The following is a 24509-nucleotide window of genomic DNA, read 5'->3' as shown; positions in this document are numbered from 1 at the left end:
CATGTTTGTTGCTATGCTGCAATATGTAAGATAACACACCCTTTACAAAGCTCATTAAACTTGGTCTTTTTAACTTCCCTTCTATTTCCCTCCTTATCTCAAACATCCCAAACTTCAATTCAACATGTGAAAAGCTTATCAAGGCAAAGATTCTCATCAGAAACAGACAGGCTGGGTATTTTCCACTTTATTTATCTTTTGAGTCAAATGATCCAGGATTCATTTCACATCTGCCGGAAGGAAAGGAGGGAGGGGCCTTTGGTGATTGTGTGTGCCTCCATGTGTTTATTGTACTCTGTGATTACACATCTAGGCTAGACTCTGGCCCTGGAAAGATTTTATTATTAATAAAATGTGAACAAAACAGCCAGGAGGATTATTGGGAAGAAAAGCATTCTTAGCAAGTCATAAAGGTGAGCAGGTCTCTGTGCTTCACCAACTGCCCTTGTCCTGGTTGGCTTCACTGTCCTCTTCCATTGGGTCAAGATGGCATTTCTGGCTCCATCCCACTTTCCCGGTCCCATCAATCGAAACTGGTATGGACTACAGGGGCCAAAGAAGACCTCGAGGGCCAGCTGGGGATCAGTCAAGAAGAGCCAGGGTATGTTAGGCTTGGCCCCTATGAAGGCGCTCAGCTCATCCATATATGTGATGTAATCTGTCTGCAGAGTGTGGCTCTGGCCAAACCTGAAGGCAGAAAAACAAAATGATTGTCACAGTTGCAAATGGAGTGTTAATCCTGTAATTTATGTCTCTGATACATCACATCCAGTCTGCCAGTGTTAGAATCTTATGCAGGTTTATTTGAAGTTTAGATTTTGCATAGTTTCAATGCTGCTGGATTGCAGTAACATAGGTCATGTCAACCTTTTAGTCGGAGTGTGGCCTCATGTGACTTAAAGAACAGATTGCCACTGATGTTTCTCCTTCTTTTTACTTGGATACACTTCTAAAGGAAGTATTAGCATTAGAAGGGCTCCTCTCTGAGATACACCCTTTGATTTGGATAAAGCTAAGTGGGGACGGATGGTTCCATTTCTTTTCTCCTCTAGATCTTTGAACTGATGTCTACCCTGGGACATTCACTGAATGGTTTGTTGGGGGCTGGAAAGAGGAAACAAACTTCCTACACAATTGTTTACTTATCCAAAATTGATTTGGTATTTAATTATACTTTCAACAGATTTCAATAGGTAATTTAAAAGGAATTTTCTTTTATGGGATAATTAACCTGAAAATGTAGATTTTGATCTAACCACATAAAAGTCCACCTGTTGAACTTGAAAGTGTATATTGAACTTGGAGGTGAATACTCTCTTTCCTGGAATATGCTAAGGTAGCTGAACTGAATATGAATCTTTTTCTGTATAATCACTACAAATTTTATTCAGAAACCATCTTTGTTTTTTTGTTATTTTTTTAAAAAAATCCCTGCAACATATGATTATGAATTTTTATTTGAACTTATCAACAGCAAATTAGATGGTACTGCTCAATTTCCAGCCAGCTAGTTTTCTTTAAGAGAAGATGCCTTGGGGGACAGATAGTGAGCCAGTTCTCAGCCTCATCACTATGGATATTTTGAGCCAGATGAGTCCATGGTTTCTGAACTTCTCTTTTGTGGTACAGGATGGCTCTAGCACCCAGGTGTTTTACTTAAAGGAAGCTTCTGGCTGCCAACTCTACTTGCGGACCTCAGTTATCTCTAGATTTCACCTGTTCCCTGGAGGGCAAAATCACTCTTTCCTGAGTTTATAGGGGCAGAGAGTGTTTTTCCCACCGAATGTGGGTAAATTATAGCCAGAATTAAAAAAAAATAGCCAACTGTTACTGTTGGCAACATTAAAGACCTTATTGATGTCTTCAATGCATAGGGAAAATTTTAGAACTCATTTGAACAGCGAGCGTAATTGCTTACCACTTGAGTTTCTTGCCCATTTTCTCATCTATGTCATGCATCATTTCATTTGTAGCTGGCAGGGTGCATGTGTCTGGAAAAAGTATGGGGGAGAGAGACACCAAAAGAGACAATGACATTAATCCTTCAAAATGACCAGGATGGGATTCATTATTTATGAAACAAATCCATAAACAGTGTTTTATGTCTACCCTAATTTAGCTGTGTGACTTTTTCATTTGTGAGTTCATTATAATAAAGTGATTTTGTTTAATAAAAATGTTTTGTCTTAACAAGAACTCCCTTTGGTGTCATTGGCCAAATGAGAGTTCACAAATACAGAGACCTGGGAGGTAAATGCACTTGTGAGGATGGAAAAACCGGCCCATGTGTAATGATCAGAGTAGAGATCTCTGTAGCTTTAAGTTACCCAACCTTCTTGGTGTTTATGTAATATCACGAAGAGCCTGGTCCCCAGCATACCTCTGCAGTACCTCATTCCATATAATGGGGTAATTGTGTTCATACTTCTTGCCTATATCCTCCCATTAAAATTTCCCTTAAGTAATAATCTAGAACAATAGCTGATGCTAAAGTCCACAGTAAGTGAAGTAGATAATAAGAAGAGGCACAGGATTCTAATGTCAGCATTCAGCTGGATGTTTAATAAGGATGGCTGAAAAACTTTGACTTTTCTTTTGCAAACTTCATCACTTGTGACTGTAACAATTACCTCTACAACAACAGAAGATTACTATGGTATTTGTGGTGCACGAACACCACTGTGAGCATTGCAGTCTGCTTGATAGCACCCCATGGCTATTCTTTGCCATGTATTTCACTAGAGGGAGAGGGATCAGATTTTTGTTTGATTTGGAATTGTGATCTAAGTAAGTGATAAGGCAGAGTTCTACGAATATTTGTCAAATGAATAAACAATGCCCTTTGTTTAATGTAAGTTTTCTAGGTTTATGAACTGTATCCAACCTTCTCATAAAAATTCAGGCTCTGGGCACACTGTTGGGCTTTTAAGACTATAACAGTGGAAGTATTGTACAGGAAAGTGCCCTTATTCAAGATTTCATGACAATACCTTTTTTCTTTAAATTAGAAACAAACTCCTTTTACATGGCAATCTCAGTTCCCTCTCCCTCCCATCCTCCCCTGCCCCCAACCGACCTCCTATCCCAACCACTTTCTGCTCCCCAGGGAGGGTGAGGCCCTCCATGGAATATCTTCGAAGTCTGTCATATCATTTGGAGCAGGGCCTAGATCCTCCCCCATGTGTCTAGGCTGAGAAAGTATCCCTCTATGTGGAGAGGGCTCCCAAAGTCCATTTGTGTACTAGGGGTAAATACTGATCCACTACCAGTGGCCACATAGATTGTCCAGACCTCCAAACTGACCCCCTCCTTCAGAGGGTCTGGAACAGTCCTATGCTGGTTTCCCAGCTGTCAGTCTGAGGTCCATGAGCAACCCCTTGTTCAGGTCGTGACAATACTTTTAAATAATCACTCTTCATGGTATATTTGAAATAGAAACATATGTATCCACAGTATTTTTAGGAAGTTTAAACTCATTCTGTGAATTTAATATTTTCCTCATTATAAGTGTTTATCAGTAGAATGTTAGGGGAGTTATATTTGTGTTGCTTAATAGTTTTAGCCATTGACTAAGAAGACACATTTCATAATCATGATAATCAATAGTATTGTAGGCCTTAAATCAGTATATTTAAGTCACTGCCTCTCTCCATGTAATAAATGTGTCCCCACATAAGAGTTCTTGTCACCTCTTGAGACTGTGTAGTCTGTAGTAGAGAAAGAGAAGGGAAGAAGGCTTTCAACAGTGTAAGAGGGACATGATATTGATACAGAGGTAATGACAGGTTTCTGGCATGCCCATCAGTCCTGGCCCCGGAACCCCTTCAGTACCCTAACACTGCAGTTATCTCACTGTTGCCTTTATCTTATATAAAACAGTGCAAACTCCTTCCAACTGCACTGTCAGAAGGTCAAGTTATTTGATATAGCATATTAAGTCCCTTCTATGTTTTTGTTTCTCTCTCCATTTCTTGCTACACATATCTTTAATTAAAAAAAATGTTTCTGGTTCATTCTATAGTCAGTGTAATTCCTCATATTTATGGCCCAATTCATGTTGTTTTAGGTGGATTACATAAATCCTGGCTCAGAACACCTTGAAACTTCTCCTGTGGTAATATCCCCTCCTCATTCCATCTCCATCTGTGAAGTCAAGTCGCATGTTTGTCTTGTTCCCATTGGATTCCTAGCCCAATCATCAGCTTACAGTAGGCAATTATTGCCTTAGTGAACAAAAACTAGAATGACCCACATACTTGCGAACACTTTAGCAGCCCAGCGAGCCTGCAGGTCAGCTGTGGGTATAGTAGCACCAAGGGACTGGACAAGGCCAATCACTGCCATGGTTGGTTTCTCCAGTTGAGGAGGGAAGATGCCTTTGTACAAGGTGACCTCATTGTTTCTGCTTTTAATGATGGAGTCATCCAGGAAGGGGTAGGCATAACCATAGCCTGTTGCGAAGATGACACAGTCAACGGCCTCAAACACAGTCCCATCTTCAAACACAGCGGAGGACTCTGTGAACTTTGTCACGCTAGGCTTGATAGTCACAGTGCCACACAGGATTCGGGCTGGGAGCTCATCATTGAACACAGGTTCTTTTCTCAGGGGACTGTGCAGATGTGAGAGGCAAGCACCATGACTGTAATAGTCATTTCTATGAAATTACTGCAACAACCCACACCATTGCAACCATATTTGATCAGCGATATACCAACAGAGGGCCACTAGAGGCTCTTCTCTTGTGGGAATTCCTTTCCCAATTATGAACATTTCTAAGAATTTATGTCTGAAATTTTCTTGCTCTTTGAAACAAAATTATGTTATGTGTATTTATACTCTTTGGAGGCTCACCAAATAGATAAGACTAAAAATGAACTCTAGATACAATAAATTAGTTAATAATAAAGATTCTAAAGCAAGACGTCACAGGTTTGTTTATTCCTAGCCACATCCCTTACAAGCTGTCTTTGCTCTGTATTTGTTTCTCTATGTGTATAACTGGGACAATGACAAAATTGCCCTCATAGGGATATTATCACTGAATGACTAACTACTAAAACAGTACTCAACACAGACAATAACATTGCATATTAACTACTAATATAGCTCGAAGGCCTTACATGGCAAAATTGGATTTTTGATGATGATATCTTACTACCATGTTTGATCTTCTTCCATTAACTTCTTTGTGTTCACACAAAAAATTGTGCTTTGCCAAAATTATGGCAATGAAATATTTGTGAAACGTATTTCATGTTGCCTTAAGTTCCTTCAGAGATTCTGGAATTTTCGCTAAGTACCCCACATCTATAGAAACACTGTGAATCTTGGTATTTATTTCTATGTTTCCACACTGTTATTCCTCTCTGTAACTATGGCTCCCTCCCTTTGCCTTATTAGGTAGCCAACAAGTAGATCACAACATACCTGTTTTCTCTCCTTGTTCTCCTCTCACCCAGCTCAACCAAGGGAGGAATGAAAGGATGTCAACTGCAATTTAGTGTCTCTGGCACCCTTTCAAAGGGGGAGCCTAGTTCTGAGAATGAGTGGATTTCTCATTTATCTCATTTATAAACTGTTTTTTTTTGTCTAAGTGGTAAAACCCCAATATAACTTGTAGTTACTCTTGTAAGATAAAACATTTTAACTAGATCAAATTTTGAAACTTTATTATGTTAGACAAAGTTCTAAACATAAATTCAACGTAACTTTTTCTTGAGAGTCAGAGCAGTCCTTAAATCTGGGTAGGGTAAGAGCCTCAGAAGGAGGCTTTGGCTCTTAAATGTGGTATTTGGCATTCTGACTTATAGTTCCTCTTCACTTTTTTTTAGCATGCTACTCTAAACAAATGAAAATTTTGGCTAACGTAGGCCAGAAGGGAAAATTTCACTGTGAAACATTTCTTGCCCACCAGATATTCTTTTTTTCTTATGAATATACTGAGTTTTCTTTCCACAATGCTTCCCTAATTAGTGTGTATAGAGTGCTGTCTGCAAAAGAAGTAAATAAATGATTCTTACTGATTTCATGGGTCACATCAATGCTATCAAGCTCCATTGCTTTATGCATTCTGTGCCTTTCAGAATGTGCAGGCTTGGAAGGGAGTCTACTCCTTCTCTGGGTCTTCTATTTGCTGAGACACATCAGTTTACCGTATGTTGGTAGATGTCCCTTAAAGGCACATTAGGTAATCCGAGACTAAAAAGACCCATATTTGTAAGTTTTTATAATTTACAAAGAAAATTAAAATGTGTATTTATCTGTCTAAATATTACCATTTTCTGGAGTAGACATTGTTATTGGTATTCTCATTTACCTATAAACATGGATTTTTTTTTTAAAATCCAATTTGGATAGTTCAGTCCTTAAATTCCATGCACTGGATTGCAGCTAAACGAATTCTGCTTATCAGGGTGATCTATTTACCTCATCCACCTTCACTTTGCATATTCATGAACATTTCTCAACTAATTTATAACCTGCACATGGTCTTTGGTTTAAACTGTGCCATCTGAGATATTCTCAACTTAATTCCATTAGGCTCAATGGGATAATGAAAGTAAGACCCAGGTAGAAATAAATAATCCTAACCAGTACTCTCCTGGATTGAATGATTAAATATGTACTGTTTGTCATACCCATTTAAAGGCATCAGGCCATAATTCTCATGCTTAAACCATGTGTTCATCTTCTTGACATAGAGCCAATCAGAGACAAATGAAGGAAGGACATTCCGGAGGAAGGTTGCAAAGCGGGTAACATATACCATATCCCAAGGATACCCATCATTCCAAACCCGACTCATGACCCAGGAACCACTTCTGGTGCTGATAATGACCTGGTTAGGAGAGACAGCACAGATTTCAACATCCTTCTATGACAAATAAGTAAACACAACACAGTTCTCTGGAGGCATATCGGTCTCCTTCGATATCCAGTAAGGAACATTTTCTAAGAGGTGAGCTAGATGACCATGCTACCTTTGCAGCTAGAGGGAGGCAAGAGTTCTCTCTCACCAACCTAAAGAACTGCTGTAAAGCTGTTCAAAGAATTGGAACCACAACACCTGGCATAAGAAGCCTCTATAACCACCTGTGCTTTGTTTAAATTTTTATGAGCTCATAGACTAAGATGGCTGGCAGAGACCAGTAAACTAAGAGAGCACTAGCAGCTGTGGATAGTAGACGAGGTTGGACTCAGTTGGGGAAATAGAACTTAACAGGCAGTTGAAATTAGACTGAGGAGATGCCACAGATTTAATGCTGTTGTCTGTCCCCCCTTTTTTTCTAGTCTTCCCTGCACATCTACACAGAGCATATGTTCATCCCAAGCTATGGAAGCTGTCTCAGCCTGGCAAGTCAACTGCTGGTGTATTTACTATCTTTCTGATGACTTAGGGGGATTCTTAGTTAACAACAACAACAACAACAACAACAAAGCTTTCTTTCCATTCAATTAGAAGTTAACTTATTTAGTATCTGCTTGCTTGAAAACATGCTGAAGTTCTTCAGGATCTACTGATCAAAACAACTTGAATCCCCTAGAAGCTTTCCATGACTTTATCAAGGTTAAGTCCAATTCTCTGCTTTTGATGCCACACCTAATTCCATGAGGAGAATCATCACTTCCTTTGGAGATGGTTCACATACCTATCACCCCATCTCCACCCACTGATTATTCCTTAAAGTCATAATCTAGTCTAACCCATATCTTTAAGCTTAATTAAACATAGTTCTGACACACAATAGTGTCCAGTGTTTGCTGAATGCTTGCTTCTGAATGGATGAATAAATGAATGAATGATAAGAACCATATGATAAAAGATCATGAGGTGCTTCAGAGCTTTAGACTGGCAAGCAGTGTCTTTCACATGGTAGTTAGTAAGAAATGTTGTTAAATAAGTAAAGACGGAGACTGACGAAGACCCAACTGATTTGAAAGTTGTTAAAATATAAAATTAGATCAAAAGAATAAATGTTTACATACATGCACACTCAGAAATTTGCCTCCATTTTATCAGAACAGACTTCTTCATGATAAAGCAGACTGTCTCACCTCTCTGAAAGTATGGCTCACTCAAATCCTCGTGACTGGAAGGTCTCATAAAGCAGGTGACAAGCTATGGAGACCCTTTCTCCAGCCTCCAGTGCTGACTTTAGGGCATATTTTCAACCGAGTTTCATTTCCTAAAACCCTCTGTGTCACCTACCTGTGCAGCCAGTCGACTGAGTTCAACAGCAATGTCAGACGCTGAGTTCCCTAGGCCAATCACAAGGATTCTCTTCCCCTGGAAATCTCCTGGGCTTTTATAATCCCGGCTGTGCAGGCACTTGCCTTGAAAATGCTCTAGGCCTAAGTTGATTTTCAAAAATTTGAAGACTTAGTTTCCACACTTAAAAAAAAAATCCCATAGTTGAAATGCACTTATCCACTTAGTAAGTTTTGCCAGTAAACTCCCAAATGATTACTTCTGGGGAATCTTAAAATTTTTGAGATATTATGATTTCCATTAATAATAATAAGCTTATTAAATACTGCCTAAGGGCTATTGCATATGCTAAATGCTTAGTCTGTTTTTAACAATTTATTAGCAATATCATCCCTGGGTGGTACATGCTACATGTGTTAAAAGATGAAGAATTGGCACAAAGGGAGGAAGGAAGGAAGGAAGGAAGGAAGGAAGGAAGGAAGGAAGGAAGGGAGGGAGGGAGAAAATTGGGATTAGAGGGCAGGAAGATTTTTGAGTGTATTTATTTCTTTGATCTTTTTAATTTTGGATGGCATCTTTTATGGCTAGTATTTTTGTCAACTTAATACAAGCTGGGGTCATCAGAGAAGAGCAAACCTCAATTCAGAAAATACTTCCATCAGATTGGCCTGCAGACAAGCTTATGGAACATTTTCTTGATTAATGATTGATACGGGAAGGCCCAGCCTGTAGTGGGCAGTGCCACCTCAAGGCAGGTGGTTCTGGACTGTGTAAAAATGCAAGTTAATTGAGCCATGAGGAGCAAGCCAATAAACAGCATGCCTTCATGATCTGTTTCAGTTCCTGCCTCTAGGTTCCTGTCTTGAGTTCCTGCCCTAATATCTCTCCACAGCCGACTATAAAATGTATAATGAAAAAAAAAAACATGTAAACTTTAAATGAAGACAAACCAGGAATCTTACTATAATTTTCTGTCAGAACCCCACATTTTTTGGATATGAGTGTTCAAAGAACCATGTATGTTAGGACTTAAATTTGCATTATCATCTGTGACATAAGAACTTGTATCTCTTTAATTTATACAGTCTTTGGACTTTGGAGCTTAGGGAACTGATTATTATTTTTTTCATATCATCATACATAAATATTTTTTCTTCTGATGTTTCTGGTAATTTAAACACAATTATTGTGGAAAGATATGCTTCAACCCTAGATATTTGCCTCAAAATCCCATTATTATTCCATGTATTTCAATCTTACCAGGAAAAGAGTCAGTTGGCATATTGGGGTACACATGATGACCTGAACAAATCATTACAGCATCAAAGAGCAAAGAGTCTTGCTTCCCATCCTTTTCAGTAACAACCACCCATTGGCCAGTGGCCAAGAAGCTAGAACATTTCTTTATACTAGAAACCAGGGTCTGAAAGAAAACGAGAAAAACGAATTACTTCTATGTTTCTTCTATAATTTTGTTTCTTTATTTCTTGCAGTATTTTTCTTTCATCTTTCTTTCTTTTTCCATCCCTCCCTCTCTTCTTGTGTCCCTCCCCTCTTTCTCCCTCCCTCTCTTTCTTTCTATATAGCAATAGCATGATATAAGCATGTATCGGGAGCATGACTAATGCTTATAGATATTACTGCCATAAATCAAGGCAATTTTTGACACTTGAAATTTCACAAATAGAAGAATGGATGCAATGAGTAGATAAATGTAATAAAAGAATATCTGAGGGCAACTCCTTTTTGAGTCCTCTCCAGATGCAGGCAGCTGTTTCTTTAGTTCTCAGTAAACCTTTCTTTTTACCATTTAAAAAAATTTGAAAAATGATAGCTGGAAATCTGAACTATATATTTGGAACTACGCCAGGGAAAACAATTGTGTAAATACAGCCTCAAGACATAATTTTGTCAGTTGTTTCCCCCACAATATGTGTACACCTTTCGTTTAACGCTAATTAATTAAGACAGAGCTTTCAAACAACTATAAAACATTGCTGCCAGTTACAGAAACAATGGCTCTACTTCATAGTGTTTCTAAAACTCATTAAGGAGAAATATTAAGAACTAAGTGAGTAAAGGGCAGGGCTCCTTTAAGTTGTTACTCTTTCATAATGTCATAATTTCTAACAAATGCCACATTTGATTGGACAATGCGTAACTCATTGATATTGAACCCACGGGAGTCTAAATATGGACTACAGAGTTTTGGATCATTTTTCAAGCATAAGAGAGTGAGGTAAGGAACTTTGCTGTGATAGTACATCTGTCTCCAGCAATTTTTAAAGTATTTAAGAAGGTTCTGAGAAGAATTGGGTCGGGGGAGTCCATAAATGCTCTATAGTCTAACAGAACTACCGACTGGTGAGGTGTCAGGACACCTGGTACATTCTGTTTGATGCTGTGTCCTTCATCTTCTGTGATTCATTCCTATAATACCAGTGGTACTGGGTAAAAGGTCCTACCTCAAACTGTATGTATCTTAAAAGGTCCTTCTTCTGAGCAAATGACTTTATGTATTCCTGGAGCTTGCTGTGGTGCATGTAGTTTGGGAAATCATCAGGATAGGGGAAATCTGGAAAACACATCATTTCTTTGGAAGAGTTGGTGAAAACCGACTGGTAAATGCTGGCCCTTCCTTCCTCTGCGTGGCCCTAGAAAGAATAACAAGACTGTAAAATGAAGCCAAGAATTGTGATCCTTTCTGAGACTATTCAATTATTGGTTGATCAACACCCCCTCTTTTTAGTTGTCTTTTTTTTCTCTCATATTACATCCCCACTGCAGCTTCCCCTTCCCCATCCCTCTCCCCCAGATCCCCTCCTCCTTTCTTTTCAGAAGAGGACAGGCTTCCCAGGGATATCAACCAAACATGACATATCAAGTTACAGTTAAACTAGGCTGGAAGAGGCAACCTAGTAGGAGCAAAATTCCTTTTAATAATAAAAATTTAGAGTTCTTTTTATTGGCTCTCTCCAATGGAGTCTCACTGGGTATATTAACCACACTTAAGAGCAGAACCCACGATCAGCAGTAGATGGCTGGCACAAAAACTCCATGTTGCTCTGTTTGGCTTTTTTTTTTTTTCTTTTCTTACTGATCTTTTGCTTCTATATTATGATTTCTGATTCTGTGATTTACTGTGTTTTGTTTGTGTTTATGTGTGTGTGTTTCTTCTTCTTTTTAGCCTGATTTTGTTTGTTCCTGTTTGCATTCTAAAGAGAGAGAAAGGAAGGGTGTAGAGTTGAGTTGATGGGGGGGGTGTGTGCAAGGGATATGGGACGAGTTGGGAGAGAGGAAAACTTAATCAGAATGCATTGTATTAAAATTATTTTCAATAAAATGCATGAAAATGAGTTTTTGTCAGATACAGAATAGAAAGCCCTTTACATAGGACTGTACAGAGTTGCTCTATTCCCACATTAATTCTCTTTGTCCTCAGTAACTTCATGTTAGTTCTTTTAAGTCTCTCAGCAGTTTTCTTACTTTTTTACTGTGTTATCACTAGTTCTGATATCATGCTCACCTTGAAAAGAACAAGGACACACTAGTCCAAAGGAGTGTGTGGCTTTTCTCTTAAACGAGGTTGTCACATGGACACTGGCCCCCTCTTTGCCAGCCACAAGACCTAGTGTGCAACTGGTTTATCCACTTTGATGCAATCAGAATCACAAGAACCGCCCTCCCCCAACACACAAACTGCAGATTCCTGGACTTCTCATGCGAACTTTTGGATTGCCTGCCTCTAATAGATGGTCTGAGAAGCCTGAGAATTTGTACTTCTATAAAGTTGCAGGGGATAATGTTGTGGCTGCTCCTGAGACCATACTGTGGGAAACTCTGCTCTAAGTCTGAGCTTGAGCAGTCTTTAACTCATCAGCTCTGGGAATTCACACACACACACACACACACACACACACACACACACACACACACACACACACCACACAAACCAAAAATTCACAAGAAAACACAGGATGTAGAACATGTGTCACTTCTTGGCATTCCATTTTAAAGCCACTGTGTAATTTAAAAGTGGCTTCTTGTTGAGAAGCAGTCGGAAGCTAAATTGAAAATAAACATTTCCTCTCTTTTGTGTGGACAGGATGAAGCGTACACAGGGTGCTGCCTTGAAAACATATCTCAAAGCTGGCAGTCTCTATGTCCCCAAAGCCTGAAGGAATTCTTATGTAACAGAGGGGAGGGGTACAATGTCACATTGTTGCTTGATTTAAGACGCCCATCTCTCCATCAACCCGGCTAGGTTCTGGAAGACCAAGACAGACAGATCTACAAAGGATCTCGAGGTCTGTGTCTCTTGGAGGGAAGGGTTCAGCCTGAGGCCTTAGTATCTCTCCTCAAGTTGAGAACATACTCTTCCTCTACCCATGGCTGCCACACTGCTCATAAATTTCTAGGCCCAGATCTTTTTTGAAAGACATGCTTGAAAATATTTATGGAGGTCGGAAAAAGGGTGAAGGCTCCTGCCTGGCAGGTTCTGGGGTTTGAGCCATTGCTATTCACTCACAGTGCTGTCTGTTGACAGTTGGGAGGCAAGGAGGGGAGGAGATTTCTCAGCTGCACTGGAACGAGGAGGCCTTGTTGTGGATCAGGGACTGGATAAAAATGTAAGACTGCTCTGGAAAAGGAAAGGATATGTCCTGAAACAATTTTCAGGTTGAATAAGTCCATGTGTTTTCCCGAATTGATTCTAGAAGATCCTAACATGGGGAGAGAACTTAGAATTTTTCTTCAGAGGCTGTTCTTCAAATAAGAGAGATGTACACCAACAGACAGTTGCTTCAGAAAGCGTGCCTTTTCATTTTTCAATATGCAAGGTGGTTTGAATCAGTCAGGAGGGAATTAAGCTTCAACTCTGGATTTAGGCTTAGAGACTGTCCTGGAACTAGAGACCAACAGGTATGAGTACATTCTGTCTAGAGTGTCAACATCTCCCTTCTTCTCCTCCAGGTCGGAGGAAATTACTCGAGGACAAGGCCAGAGGTGAATTCCAGAAGGTTCTTTGTGTGTTTTTTAATCAGTCTGCCTTTAGTGTCTCTCATATTTCATCTCTGCTATCTGTTGAATTTCTGTTGGCTAAAATATACTCTCCAGTTCTAGTTTTGGAGTTGCTTCCCTCAACTTGCTTTCCTTTTCTACCTAATCAACTATTAGTCATCCATATGTCTACCAAGCTTCTGTTGTCTTTATTGCCCTAACAACATATTTGCATACATCATAGTTACTTTTATTTCTGTGGCTACTGGTAGTTTTCTATGTTTCAGTGGCTGGCCCCAAACCAATGAACCTATGGCCAGCACTAATGACTTAGTGGGTTACTTAAAAAAAAAAAAGGCACAAAGTTTGGAAGGCATATAGGGGAGTGGAAGGGGAACGGGAGGTAGATATGAAAAATTTAAAAATAAAGGAAAATTGTAAAACACTGGCTTACTAGTGTATTTATTACTTGATGCTATCTATGCCTAACACAGTACTGTATACAGTTAGGTTGTATCTGTCGAATAAATATGTGAATGAGAAAGTGAGGAAAATAAGTTCAAATTATTCTGATTCTATTGTTTTCCCTTTTTTATCAACCAAAAATGATGCCACTCTACTGCTTGTTTGTTGAGAAATCTTTAATTTCTGTGTATGACCATGTTACCAAATTTGGGCTTATAATTTGTACCCCCAAAATGCAAATTCAGCCACCTGTTATCCAGAAGCCAATTGAAACAGCAAATTAACAGAAAAAAAAAAAAAACCAGAAAAAAGAGCTTTAGTCAATGTGATTATTGGGAAGAAGGACAATGAGATCCAGTGACCTCCTCCAGCCCATCATACAAGTCCTAAAGTGAAAGTAAAGTTTATGCACATCTAAGTAGTACAGGGCAAAGTGGGGTCCTGCCCACCATTGGCCCATCATTGTCTAGGTTTTCATTTCATCATGCAAGGTGGGTTAGCAAATGTTAGATGCAGTTAGTACTATGAAATCTCTTTTCAGAGAGACAGTGGCTTCCAGCATTTTCCTTCTCCCAGCATGATTTCTGGGAGACATTTCCATTTTGGGGTGCCCATTGTTTCATAGTCTGAATGGGGACTGTAAGTGTCTCCTTAGAATATCTTCATCTTCAGAAGGTCAGTTACAGCCATACTATCCTTGAAGGCACCAAAATTCAGCAGGGTCAAGCCTGGTTAGTACTTACATGGGAGAAAGTTCTTATTGTAAAACTAAGTCTTTTGAGGACGTGATGTCCTATACAAATGTAAGAAACTTAAAACTCATTCACATTTAATCTGCCATTCTTTAAAGCCCATTTGGTTTCCATTTCTTGGAAAAAGCACACAGGGAAAAGTTCAGAATGATCAGGTTTCTGTCTTCCGGCACACCTTTTGCACAGCAGGGACTTGCAAGATGAAAGCTGATATAACACATTTTTCAAAAATTCCTGCCTGAGTGCACATTGTGCAAAGCAACTTTTCTTAGAAAAGAAAGAAGTCTTGGGGATGAGCAGAAGAGGCTAAAGTTTCAAGTATTTGAATGTATTCACACCCCCGCCACTGGGACTCTGAGTGGAATTTGCTTATATATATAACTTGATAGAAAAGAGACATTCTATCTTGTGGAAAACCGGAGTCTGACTTTGTATCTTTGTAAACTATCATCTTTTGTTTCCTTACATAAACTTCCTAAGGTGATGATAATGGGTAACTCATATATTTCTTCTTGGATGCTGCAGACATTTCATGGATTGCTGATTTTTATGATGTTGGTATTGGCACATTGCCAGTACATCCACATGACAGTAGGCACTCCTCATTGATCACAAAGGGAATGGCACTCTGGAACTGCATTGTATAGTGATCTATTTCCTTTGACAATATTCACTAAGATTCAGCTCACTGCTATCCTGGAGGAATTTCTTCTGACTTATGATGATTTCAGTAGTTTTATATTCACTGAGTTGACAGTAATTGAAGGCTATCTTGTCAACAACTTTTTATCTGAGATACTTAGGGCCACTTATTTTATAGAATGTGTATAGTCTTTGAATTATGATCTATTGTCTCCTAGTGAGGTCTGGGTTACCTACCTAGAATCAAACATGATAAAATTTCTGTGGGGTAAAATAAAAAGGGGAATTACATGTATAACAACTTGGCTTTGTTTTTTATTTCACTGTTACTGAACTTTGGGTCATAGTCTGTGGTCCAAGAAACCTATCCTCAACAAGCCAATTAGGCTAGCAAAAATCAGAAAAGGGGAAGGTTCATTTATCCCACCACTCCAATTCATCTCCAGGGTCCTAAAATGAGACTGATATTTAAATGGAGGACCAACCTTACACACATTTGAGCAGTTCAGGTCAAGACATGGTCCGACCCATTGTTGACCCATCATCTCTGTAGTGTTGTAAAGCTCTTTACAAAAGAGCTTCCTTCCTGAATGGCCCAGGCTTTTCTTCTCTCAGCTTGAGATCCTGGAGATATTCCAAATTCCTGAGGTTCACTGTTTTAATAATCTAGTAGCTAAAGTGCCTCTTTGAATATACTCAGTTTTTCCAGACTAGTTCTACTATATACCTCATGGCCAGATTGTTTCTGTCATTACCCCATGGAAGCTATCAAATGAGTTCTTGCTTATTTGATATCAAAGTGTTGTGAATTTAAGTTATGACTCCCTCCATCAGCAGACTGGAAGCCACTCATGTAGAAAAATGATTATGTCACATGTTTCTCATCCTACTCAATAGCATAAACCAGACATATCCAAAGCTGGTGTAGCCTTTAGCTGTTACTGACGAGATTGTAGACAGTCATGTTATTCTAAGCTGGTAACACTTCTCTGGGCAGATATAAAGAAAGTGGAATTTTCTAAAAACTTTTTTCCAGAATGGAAAATAAAATGTCTGACTATATATCTCATGTAATACTTTGCATTTAACAGGATTAAAAACTACAGAAGGGTCTCATGAGATGAATACATTATGAATTCTAAATTAGTACTAAATTCTCTATCAGAGGAAATAGTTGTTTTTACTTTTTTACAGGTGGGCAAGAACTGAGACAGAGCCAAAAATATGTATCATTTTCATGCAGTCACATTGACTGGAAAAGTCAAGACAGAAAAGCTAAGAGTACTCCCAGATCTGGCTTTAAAACTTAAATGCTATATTTATATTGAACATTTCATGGCCATATTGTTTCTAAGACTAGATGGCAAAGATCATAATTTTTCTCTTCAGATTTAGAATTGACAGGCAACCCAATAAACACACTCACAATCAACATTTATAGTAATTTATAACTGCTCAGAGAGGCACAGCTAGTCGTAAAATCATATCCTGTTGGAATTGCAAGGCACATTAGAGGTAACTGAATTTCCAGTCTCTGTGTTTGACAGATGAGTATCTGAGCTCCAGAGTATGGTAGTCACCTTCCCTAAGATCTGCCTAGAAAACTTGAGTTGGAAATAGAACTCAGAATTTGATTCTAGTCCAGATTTTTCAAACTGTTTTGTTGGAATTTAAAAGGAATAAATGTTAGAATCTTTGCAAGTATACACAAAGGTGGTCATGTATTAGTTTTAGCTGGTTACTGACATTAACACTCCATCACTTGGAGAGCTGGACGCCACCAGACAGGTCATGGTATTATTGATGAGTGAGAGATTAGAACTATATCACAAAGTGATCTGCTTTCTTTGAGGACATCCTTTAAGGTTCAGCTAAGTTCAGCCCTGCTGGTGTGAAGTAGCTTTGAGTGAACCAATATTATTGTGAGAGAAGAGGTAAAACTTAGATTTCAAGACCTGGGGCTTTTGTGATATGGCTTTCAGGTCTGAATGAGAACCGATCAGACGTGATTTGCAATGGAAACCATCTTTCTACTTCTCGTGTCCTAAAGATGGACCACTCACCGAGAATTTCCATAGGCCTCCAACATCGTTGCTCCTTTCAAAGCAGGTAGGCTCCATCCCTTCCTCCAGACAGCACCGTATTGCAGCCAAGCCACTGACACCAGCTCCAACAATGGCCACTCTCTTGCCCATGATAGATGGTATGAAAAAAAGTCTTCAGAAAAATGTCCTTTGATGAGTAGGGTTTTTCAGTTGAAATTATTGGCCAAGGTTTATGTGTCAAGATCCCCACCTTCACATGAGAAGACACAGGAGTACATTAACAGTGTGTGTTCATTACATACATACAATTCTAGTATAAGAAGACGCTAAACCTGACTTCTTCTGATTACTCCATTCTCTAAGAAATGACCAAGTCAGTGACCGCCATAGCAGGCAGCACCACGAAGATCACCAAACTAATGCTCAGAATATCAAATGAGGCTTCAGTAGCTTGAAACTCAAAAATTATGTTTCTACCAGTTCAGAGTTAAATACAAGGTTCAGAACTAGAAATGTACCTCCTAAGACAACCCCATTGTCTGGTTTTAAGGGCTTTTACCTCTTAACCAACCACTTTCTTTCCTCTCCCCAGAGAACCAACAGCTCTCCAAAATGTAGAAGAGAATGGCTTTTAATGTCAAAATTGAGAAAGTGGGCGGTGTTACTTTTCTTAAAGCAAAAATTCCTTTTTCTTTGTATTTGTCATGGTGTAGATAGAGCTCTGCTAAACCCTGGAAGAGAGGGACTGAGTGCAGTAGGAATAAGAGAAGGACCAGGAGGGCACCAGGGAACAAGTAATAAAGGAATGGAGGAAGGGCATGAATGGGGGCCCTGGCCTTTGGCTCTAAATAATACAATAGTGACTGATATGGTCACCAGGGTGTAAAGTGAAACCCCTGGGAGATTAAGGGACCAATAATTCTTTTATTTGTTCTTGCTTTGCAATTACAGAAAATGTAAACAAAAGCTAAGCACCTGAACCATAAGGAAAGAGGTTGTTTTGCCCACAGTGGGGGGTGGGGTAGGACTAAGGAAAGCTCACACTTGTTGATTTGAGTTGCTGATCTAATTCTTGTAGATGGCCAGTTGGTGAAACTGGCCATTGAAAGAGCAGACTGTGAAGTCAGGAGTCTACTCTCTGAGCCTCCTCTGCTATTCTTCCCCATGGCTCCAGTCTTTATGGTTCAGGAGGGAGTCCAGAGGGGAAGCAATTAGCTTCCCTGCACAGTCTCATTTCCACCAGGCCTTGTCTTTACCGAGTGCTAACTTTACTGATGTGTTTCACAGTGTTCTCAATCATTGTTTAGTTTGCCCCATCTCAACACTTAGAGAGTGTGCGTTCTCATCTCAAAGACCTCATCGTGCTCAGCTTCTTATTTCTTCTGCCTAGAGCTAGCTAAGCAAGTGGCAGAGATTCAGAAGGTATGTTTTTAATTTAAGTGGCTGCTTAGGAATCTAGGGATTTTAGGGTACTTTGAAACAAAAGAGCTCCCGCTTTTATTAGGGTGTTAGAAAACTGTGAAACCTCCAGGATTCCTCTGGAGAGGTGATTAGGAGTTCTTACTGGAGTTGAGATCACAGAAACTACCTGGTGGGTCTCCGGTTTTCTGGAGACTTCACGTCTCCTGTTGTCAAGCTCCACCGGTGATTTGCAGTGTTACTCTCATCCAGAGCAGGACTGTGTGGACAGCTGTTCACTGGCCTGTTGACTGGCTTCTCTGGCCAGGGGATTAGGACATCTTTAGGGAGTCAAGGGAATTCAAGTGTGGAAAGAGCTGGTGTTTGCCAGACAAGCTGATTATTGTAGAATTGTGATCGTTTGGGGAGAGTCTCTAGATGATTTTACATTATGTAATTCTTATATTTGTACTTTGATGGACCTAAGGGAACATTGGGTACCCAGAACCATAGCCAGAGGCCTTGATTTATTGTGACTTCACATCTCTGGGTTTCACTCCCCCTCTCCAGGCCCCCTCTCATTGCACTGCACAGACCCTCCTCCCTTGCTGAAACTGTACCTAACTGGCTCTGTTTTAGCTCAGGCACAGCAGAGAGGCAGGGAAGACAATTTAGCTTTATCTTTCCTGCAAGTTTCCTTCAATTAGCCAACATTGAACCCTTGACCTTTTAGTGACTCCTTCAGTTAGGTGAGAGGAGGGCCCAGACCAAATAGCTCCATCAGGAGGTAAGGGAGGAACAGTAGAATCTCCACCTCTTCCTCTCTTCTACCTTGTATTCTTGGTACCACCCTGCCCTGTCAGATGAACTTTGGCTCAACTCTGTTCTTCCTATGGCACTCCATTGCCTTTGGCAGTAAATTTCCACTCTCAGGACCTACGCATGGTTTGGAAGTTCTAATGGCTTCAGGAAACTAATTTTCGTAAATGATAAATTTTATGGTGTTCCTCCCTAGAGATTAGGGCATACACAATCTTCCTTGCTTCCTGATCTCCCTACTTCTTGGCACTTACCTCTCTACCATGATGTCTGGTACTGCCTGCCACTCAACCACATTCTTTCTTCATCTCCCCACAAGGTATCGTGCTTCCTCTTGTCACAGACCACTACAGTGCCTCTTGGGAGAGCCATTTAATCTATGTAAAGTTCACTCTTCAATAGAAAGTTTCTTAGCATTTACAGGTCTTCTTCCTAAATCTGCATAGATCAAATGCTATGCCCACACTAGCTAATAGCTGTATATTTTCAGAAGATTTTGTGAATTGGCTCATAAGTGTCGATTAGTATCCTGTCAGGAAGATTTTCCATTTCAAGTCAGACACCAACATGTCTGCTCTTTTTTTTTTTTTTCTTTACCATTCTTGGCACACAGTAGAGAATTGAATAGTCAGAAGAGGCTCAATAGATACTTAACTTTATAGTGCTTTTGAAATGTTTTCTTTAGTTTCTCTGTAAGTGGGATTTTATTGTTTCTATATAGTTGGGTTCAAAAATGAGGGCTTTTGTTTTTTGGGCTATTATATTATAAACTGTGTCATGTTGAGACATAATTGATAAATAAAATGTCTGTTTTAAGGTATACAACACAAACTTTTGCTATAATATGCAATGTGGAATGGTAACAGTCAGGCTAACCAACATATTTATCGCTTCACACGATGACCTTTGTTTTTCTGTAGCTGAGAACATTTAACATCTCCAGTCGTAGCAAATTTTAAGCACATAATATTTATTTTAGTGATGGTTAGCATGCTGTACACTGATCTTAAAGACACACTCATGCCACCTAACTGAGCCTTTACCTGTGAACAACGTTATCCCCTCTTTCCAACTCCCGAACTCCTGGCATCCACCCCTCTGCTGCTCTCTGCTTCACCTGGGATCCTTTCTTCAGCTCCCACATACAACAAGGACCAGGAGTATTGGTCTTGGCTGATTTCACAGGCAATAATGTGCTTCAGATTCCTCTGCGTAATGCAATTGACTGTATCCGGTTGCACAGTCACACCACAGTCTCTTTATGCATTCACTGATGGGTATTTAGGCTGGTTGTATATATTGGCTCTTGTGAATAAAGTAGCAATGATGATAAAATGGAGATATCTCTTCAGTATCATTATTTCAATTCCTTTGGGTATATACTGGTAAGTGAGATGACATGGCAGATTTTTAATTTTTTGAGGAATATTCATTCTGCTTCTATAATGGCTTTGCATTTCACTGGACAATGTATCAGGATTTTTTTCCCTTCCACATGATTTCCAACTGTTGTGATTTACTTTATCATTTGGAAACAGCAATTGTAACAGATATGAAGTAATATCACATTTGGGTTTTCCTGGTGATTAGTGATATTAAATACTTAATTTTTCTTTATTTTTGAGAATTTATACATGCATACAATGACATATGATCATGTCTACACTCAGTTCCCCATGCAGTGCACCCATATGCTCCCATAATTCTCCCCTGCAACTTTATGTCTTTTTTATCGTTTTTATTGTCTTTTTTTGATAACCTAAGTCCAGTTGTTGATGCCCAAATGTGCATGAGTGTGGAGCCATCTATGGAGCACAGAAAAATCTGTTAATTCTCATACCCTCAATAAAGAATGATTCCCCCTCCCCTAGCAACTATCCACTTACAATAACATCACTATAGATGGGATGGGGCCTAGAGATTATCTTTATCCCATCTACGATGGATTTGCCTGGCTTGCGCTTGTGTAGGTCTTATAGGGTTAACTGTTATAATTAAAAAAGCAGTGCAGCCAGGCGTTGGTGGCGCACACCTTTAATCCCAGCACTCAGGAGGCAGAGGCAGGCGGATCTCTGTGAGTTAGAGGCCAGCCTGGTCTCCACAGTGAGTGCCAGGATAGGCTCCAAAGCTACACAGAGAAACCCTGTCCAGAGAAACCCTGTCTCGAAAAACCAAGAAAAAAAAAAAGCAGTACATGAGAGAAAGACACCATGTGACAGAGCTCACTTGGAGGCTTTTTTTTTTTTTCTTTTTAATTAGGGGAAAGAAAATGGGAAAAGGATGGAGGGGAAGGGGAGATAGATAGAGGGGGAGGGAGACAGAGAAACAGGAAGAGAAGCAGAGAGAGAAAGGAATATGTAGACAGAGGGGAGAGAGGGGGGAGGGCAGCGAGGGAGGAGAGAGAGAGGAGGATGGGAGATGGGCAGGGCCCTTTAAAGGGAAAGTAGTGAATATGCACAGGTGGTGCTTTTAGTGGCTGCAGCTGAGAGCATGTCCTGTCAGAACCCCAAGGGCAGGCCAGTACAGATGCCTGATTACTAACAGTAGCCATGAATGTTGTGAGTTTATGATTTTGATAGCTATGTAATGTCCAGAAGACAGCAATTCACAGGACTCACTCTTCCCTGTTGTGTGGCCCTAACATTCTTTCTGTCTCCTCTTCTGTGGTGCCTTTGGAGCCTCGGTGGTGGTGGTGGAGATGGTGGTGGTGGAGATGGTGGTGATGGTGATGATGGTGGTGATGGTGATGATGGTGGTGATGGTGGTGATGGTGGTGATGGTGATGATGGTGGTGATGGTGGTGATGGTGGTGATGGTGGTGATGGTGGTGATGGTGGTGGTGATGGCGGTGGTGGTGGTGATGGTGGTGATGATGTGATGATGGTGGTGGTGATGGTGGTGGTGGTGGTGATGATGGTGATGGTGGTGGTGATGGTGGTGATGGTGATGATGGTGATGGTGGTGATGGTGTGTGATGGTGGTGATGGTGGTGGTGGTGGTGATGATGGTGATGGTGGTGGTGATGGTGGTGATGTGTGGTGATGGTGGTGGTGATGGTGGTGATGGTGGTGGTGGTGATGGTGATGGTGGTGGTGGTGGTGATGTGGTGATGGTGATGGTGGTGATGGTGATGGTGATGGTGGTGATGGTGGTGGGTGATGGTGATGGTGGTGGTGGTGATGTGGTGGGTGATGGTGGTGATGGTGGTGATGGTGGTGATGATGGTGATGGTGATGGTGATGGTGGTGATGGTGATGGTGGTGATGGTGATGGTGGTGATGGTGGTGATGATGGTGATGGTGGTGGTGGTGATGGTGGTGATGGTGGTGATGGTGGTGGCAGTGGTGATGGTGGAGATGGTGGTGGTGGTGTGGCAGTGGTATGGCGATGGTGCTATTAGCGGGGTTAATACAGATGTCCTGTTTAGAGCTGACCATTCAACTCTAAACTTATTCTCAGCTCTTTGACTGACCAGTTATGCATCTTTCCATTGACTGCTGTCCATTACAAACACAACAAGAAGAAACAAACAAACAACCTTCCCTGAGCAAAGCTGAGACCAGCTCAGGTCTTTGGGTATAAAAAGAAATATTTAGAAGGCACCTTAGCATGGGATTAATCATTACTTTTCTCTGGTAGTGTGCATAGTGCCTTTTGGCACAATGAAAGCTAGCTAGTTAGAGAGAAAGCTTTGGCTTCCGGTTGAATATCGGCTGGGTTTCTCTCTTTTCTATGACTCAGGTAAATGCGGCTTTGTGTGTGTGTGTGTGTGTGTGTGTGTGTGTGTGTGTGTGTGTGTGTGTGTTTAATTTTGTTCCAGCTTCCTTTACCGGGGTTTGAACTAGGTTGTTTGATGGTTTGCTACTGGGTTGTTCAGCTTCCCTCTATAATATGTCTTGTCATTGCCTTGTCCTTGCATATATGTTGCAAATATTTTCTCCCATTCTATGGACTCTGTTTATACTCTGGTAATTATTTCCTTTGCTATGTGAAAGCTTTTGTTGTAACCTGTGTCCTTTTGCTTTTGTATCCTGTATTACAAAAATTACTGCTAATTTACCTAAACGAGACCTGGACATTGACAATACCAGTAGACATGTTATCATGAAATGAGGAGAATCTCATGGTATCCTACCCTAGACAAAGAACTACAGACAACTAATGACTGTGGATAGAAGGAGTATTAGCCTCTTCTAGGGACAAGGCCCCTAATTGGTTATTCAGTACAAAGTGGCCACCCTTGAAATCATATACATGCAAACAACAGAAATGGATTTAGCAGGTTGTATTGTACATTTGTGTGTGTGTGTGTGTGTGTGTGTGTGTGTGTGTGTGTGTGTCTGTGTGTAACAATAATAATGATAAATAGACCATTAATTTGAGAGGGAGATGGGGGAACATGAAAAGAATTGGAGGGAGAAGACCTGGATGGGAGAAGTTGGAGGGAAGAAACGGAAAGGGAAAAATGATGCAACTATTTTAATTAAAAATATATTAAAGAAAAAAATCACTGCCAAGAACAATATCAAGAAGTATTTCCCTATTTTTAAAAATAGTTTCATGTCTTGTGCTCAAGTCATCAATGCAGTTTGCATTGATTTTTTGGTATATGCTATGTGGTAAGGTGTTAATTTCTTTCTCTTTTTTTGGCATATGGATATCCAGCTTTTCCAACACCATTTGTAAAGAGACTATCCTTTGCCCATGTGCCAAGTATCCACAGCACTTATGCAAAGATTAATTTACTGTACAGGTATGGGCTAATTTCTGGTCTTTATTCTGTTACTGGCCTATGTATGCCTTTAGTGTTTTCTTTTTAAGATTGCCTTGGCTATCTTTGTGTTTTTATAGGTTGTTATGATTTAGAGATTTTTAAAATTCATTCATCTGTTGGTTGGCATCTAGTCTTGCTTAATGCCTTGGCTATTGTGAATAGGGTAGTTTGCTAGCATTTTACTGAGGACTTTTGTGTCTGCATTTGTCAGTAGTTCTTATTACCTCGTCTTCTGACCTGAGTTGCATTTTGAGAGAACCGATTCATGAAAATTATTCCCTGACCTCCACAAGCTTGCTATAGCATGCACACCCCATGTCCACCACACAAAAATAAATATATGAAAGTAAAATATTCTTTGTGGAGGAGGTAGCATTTGAGATGGGTTTAAAAAATGCTTTCAG

The 24509-nt window shown here is 40.1% G+C and overlaps 1 protein-coding gene across 1 annotated transcript; it reads right to left on the bottom strand.

Annotated features, from left to right (window-relative positions):
- Positions 1-344: 344 nt before the first annotated feature.
- LOC100751286 (putative dimethylaniline monooxygenase [N-oxide-forming] 6) lies at positions 345-17264 on the bottom strand. The gene is made up of 8 exons (XM_027417194.2): positions 17133-17264; positions 10678-10866; positions 9473-9635; positions 8213-8355; positions 6642-6841; positions 4257-4612; positions 1919-1991; positions 345-687 (listed from the first exon to the last, which is right to left on the bottom strand). The coding sequence occupies exons 1-8, from the start codon at positions 17262-17264 to the stop codon at positions 345-347; spliced, it is 1599 nt and encodes a 532-aa protein (XP_027272995.1).
- Positions 17265-24509: the final 7245 nt, after the last annotated feature.

The sequence above is a fragment of the Cricetulus griseus genome, chromosome 5, assembly GCF_003668045.3.
Source record: "Cricetulus griseus strain 17A/GY chromosome 5, alternate assembly CriGri-PICRH-1.0, whole genome shotgun sequence".
Taxonomy (NCBI): domain Eukaryota; kingdom Metazoa; phylum Chordata; class Mammalia; order Rodentia; family Cricetidae; genus Cricetulus; species Cricetulus griseus.
Note: the sequence above shows the minus strand (reverse complement) of the source record. Positions and strands in the feature narration are given on the sequence as shown.

Bases quoted from the DNA above. Each gene is read 5' to 3' on its own strand.
- LOC100751286 (XM_027417194.2), bottom strand. From the start codon at position 17,264: ATGGGCAAGAGAGTGGCCATTGTTGGAGCTGGTGTCAGTGGCTTGGCT. The intron at 10,867-17,132 runs GTGAGTGGTCCA...TATTCTTTCTAG, and splicing joins GAGGCCTATGGAAATTCTCG to GGCCACGCAGAGGAAGGAAG. The intron at 9,636-10,677 runs GTAGGACCTTTT...GTTTTCTTTCAG, and splicing joins TAAGATACATACAGTTTGAG to ACCCTGGTTTCTAGTATAAA.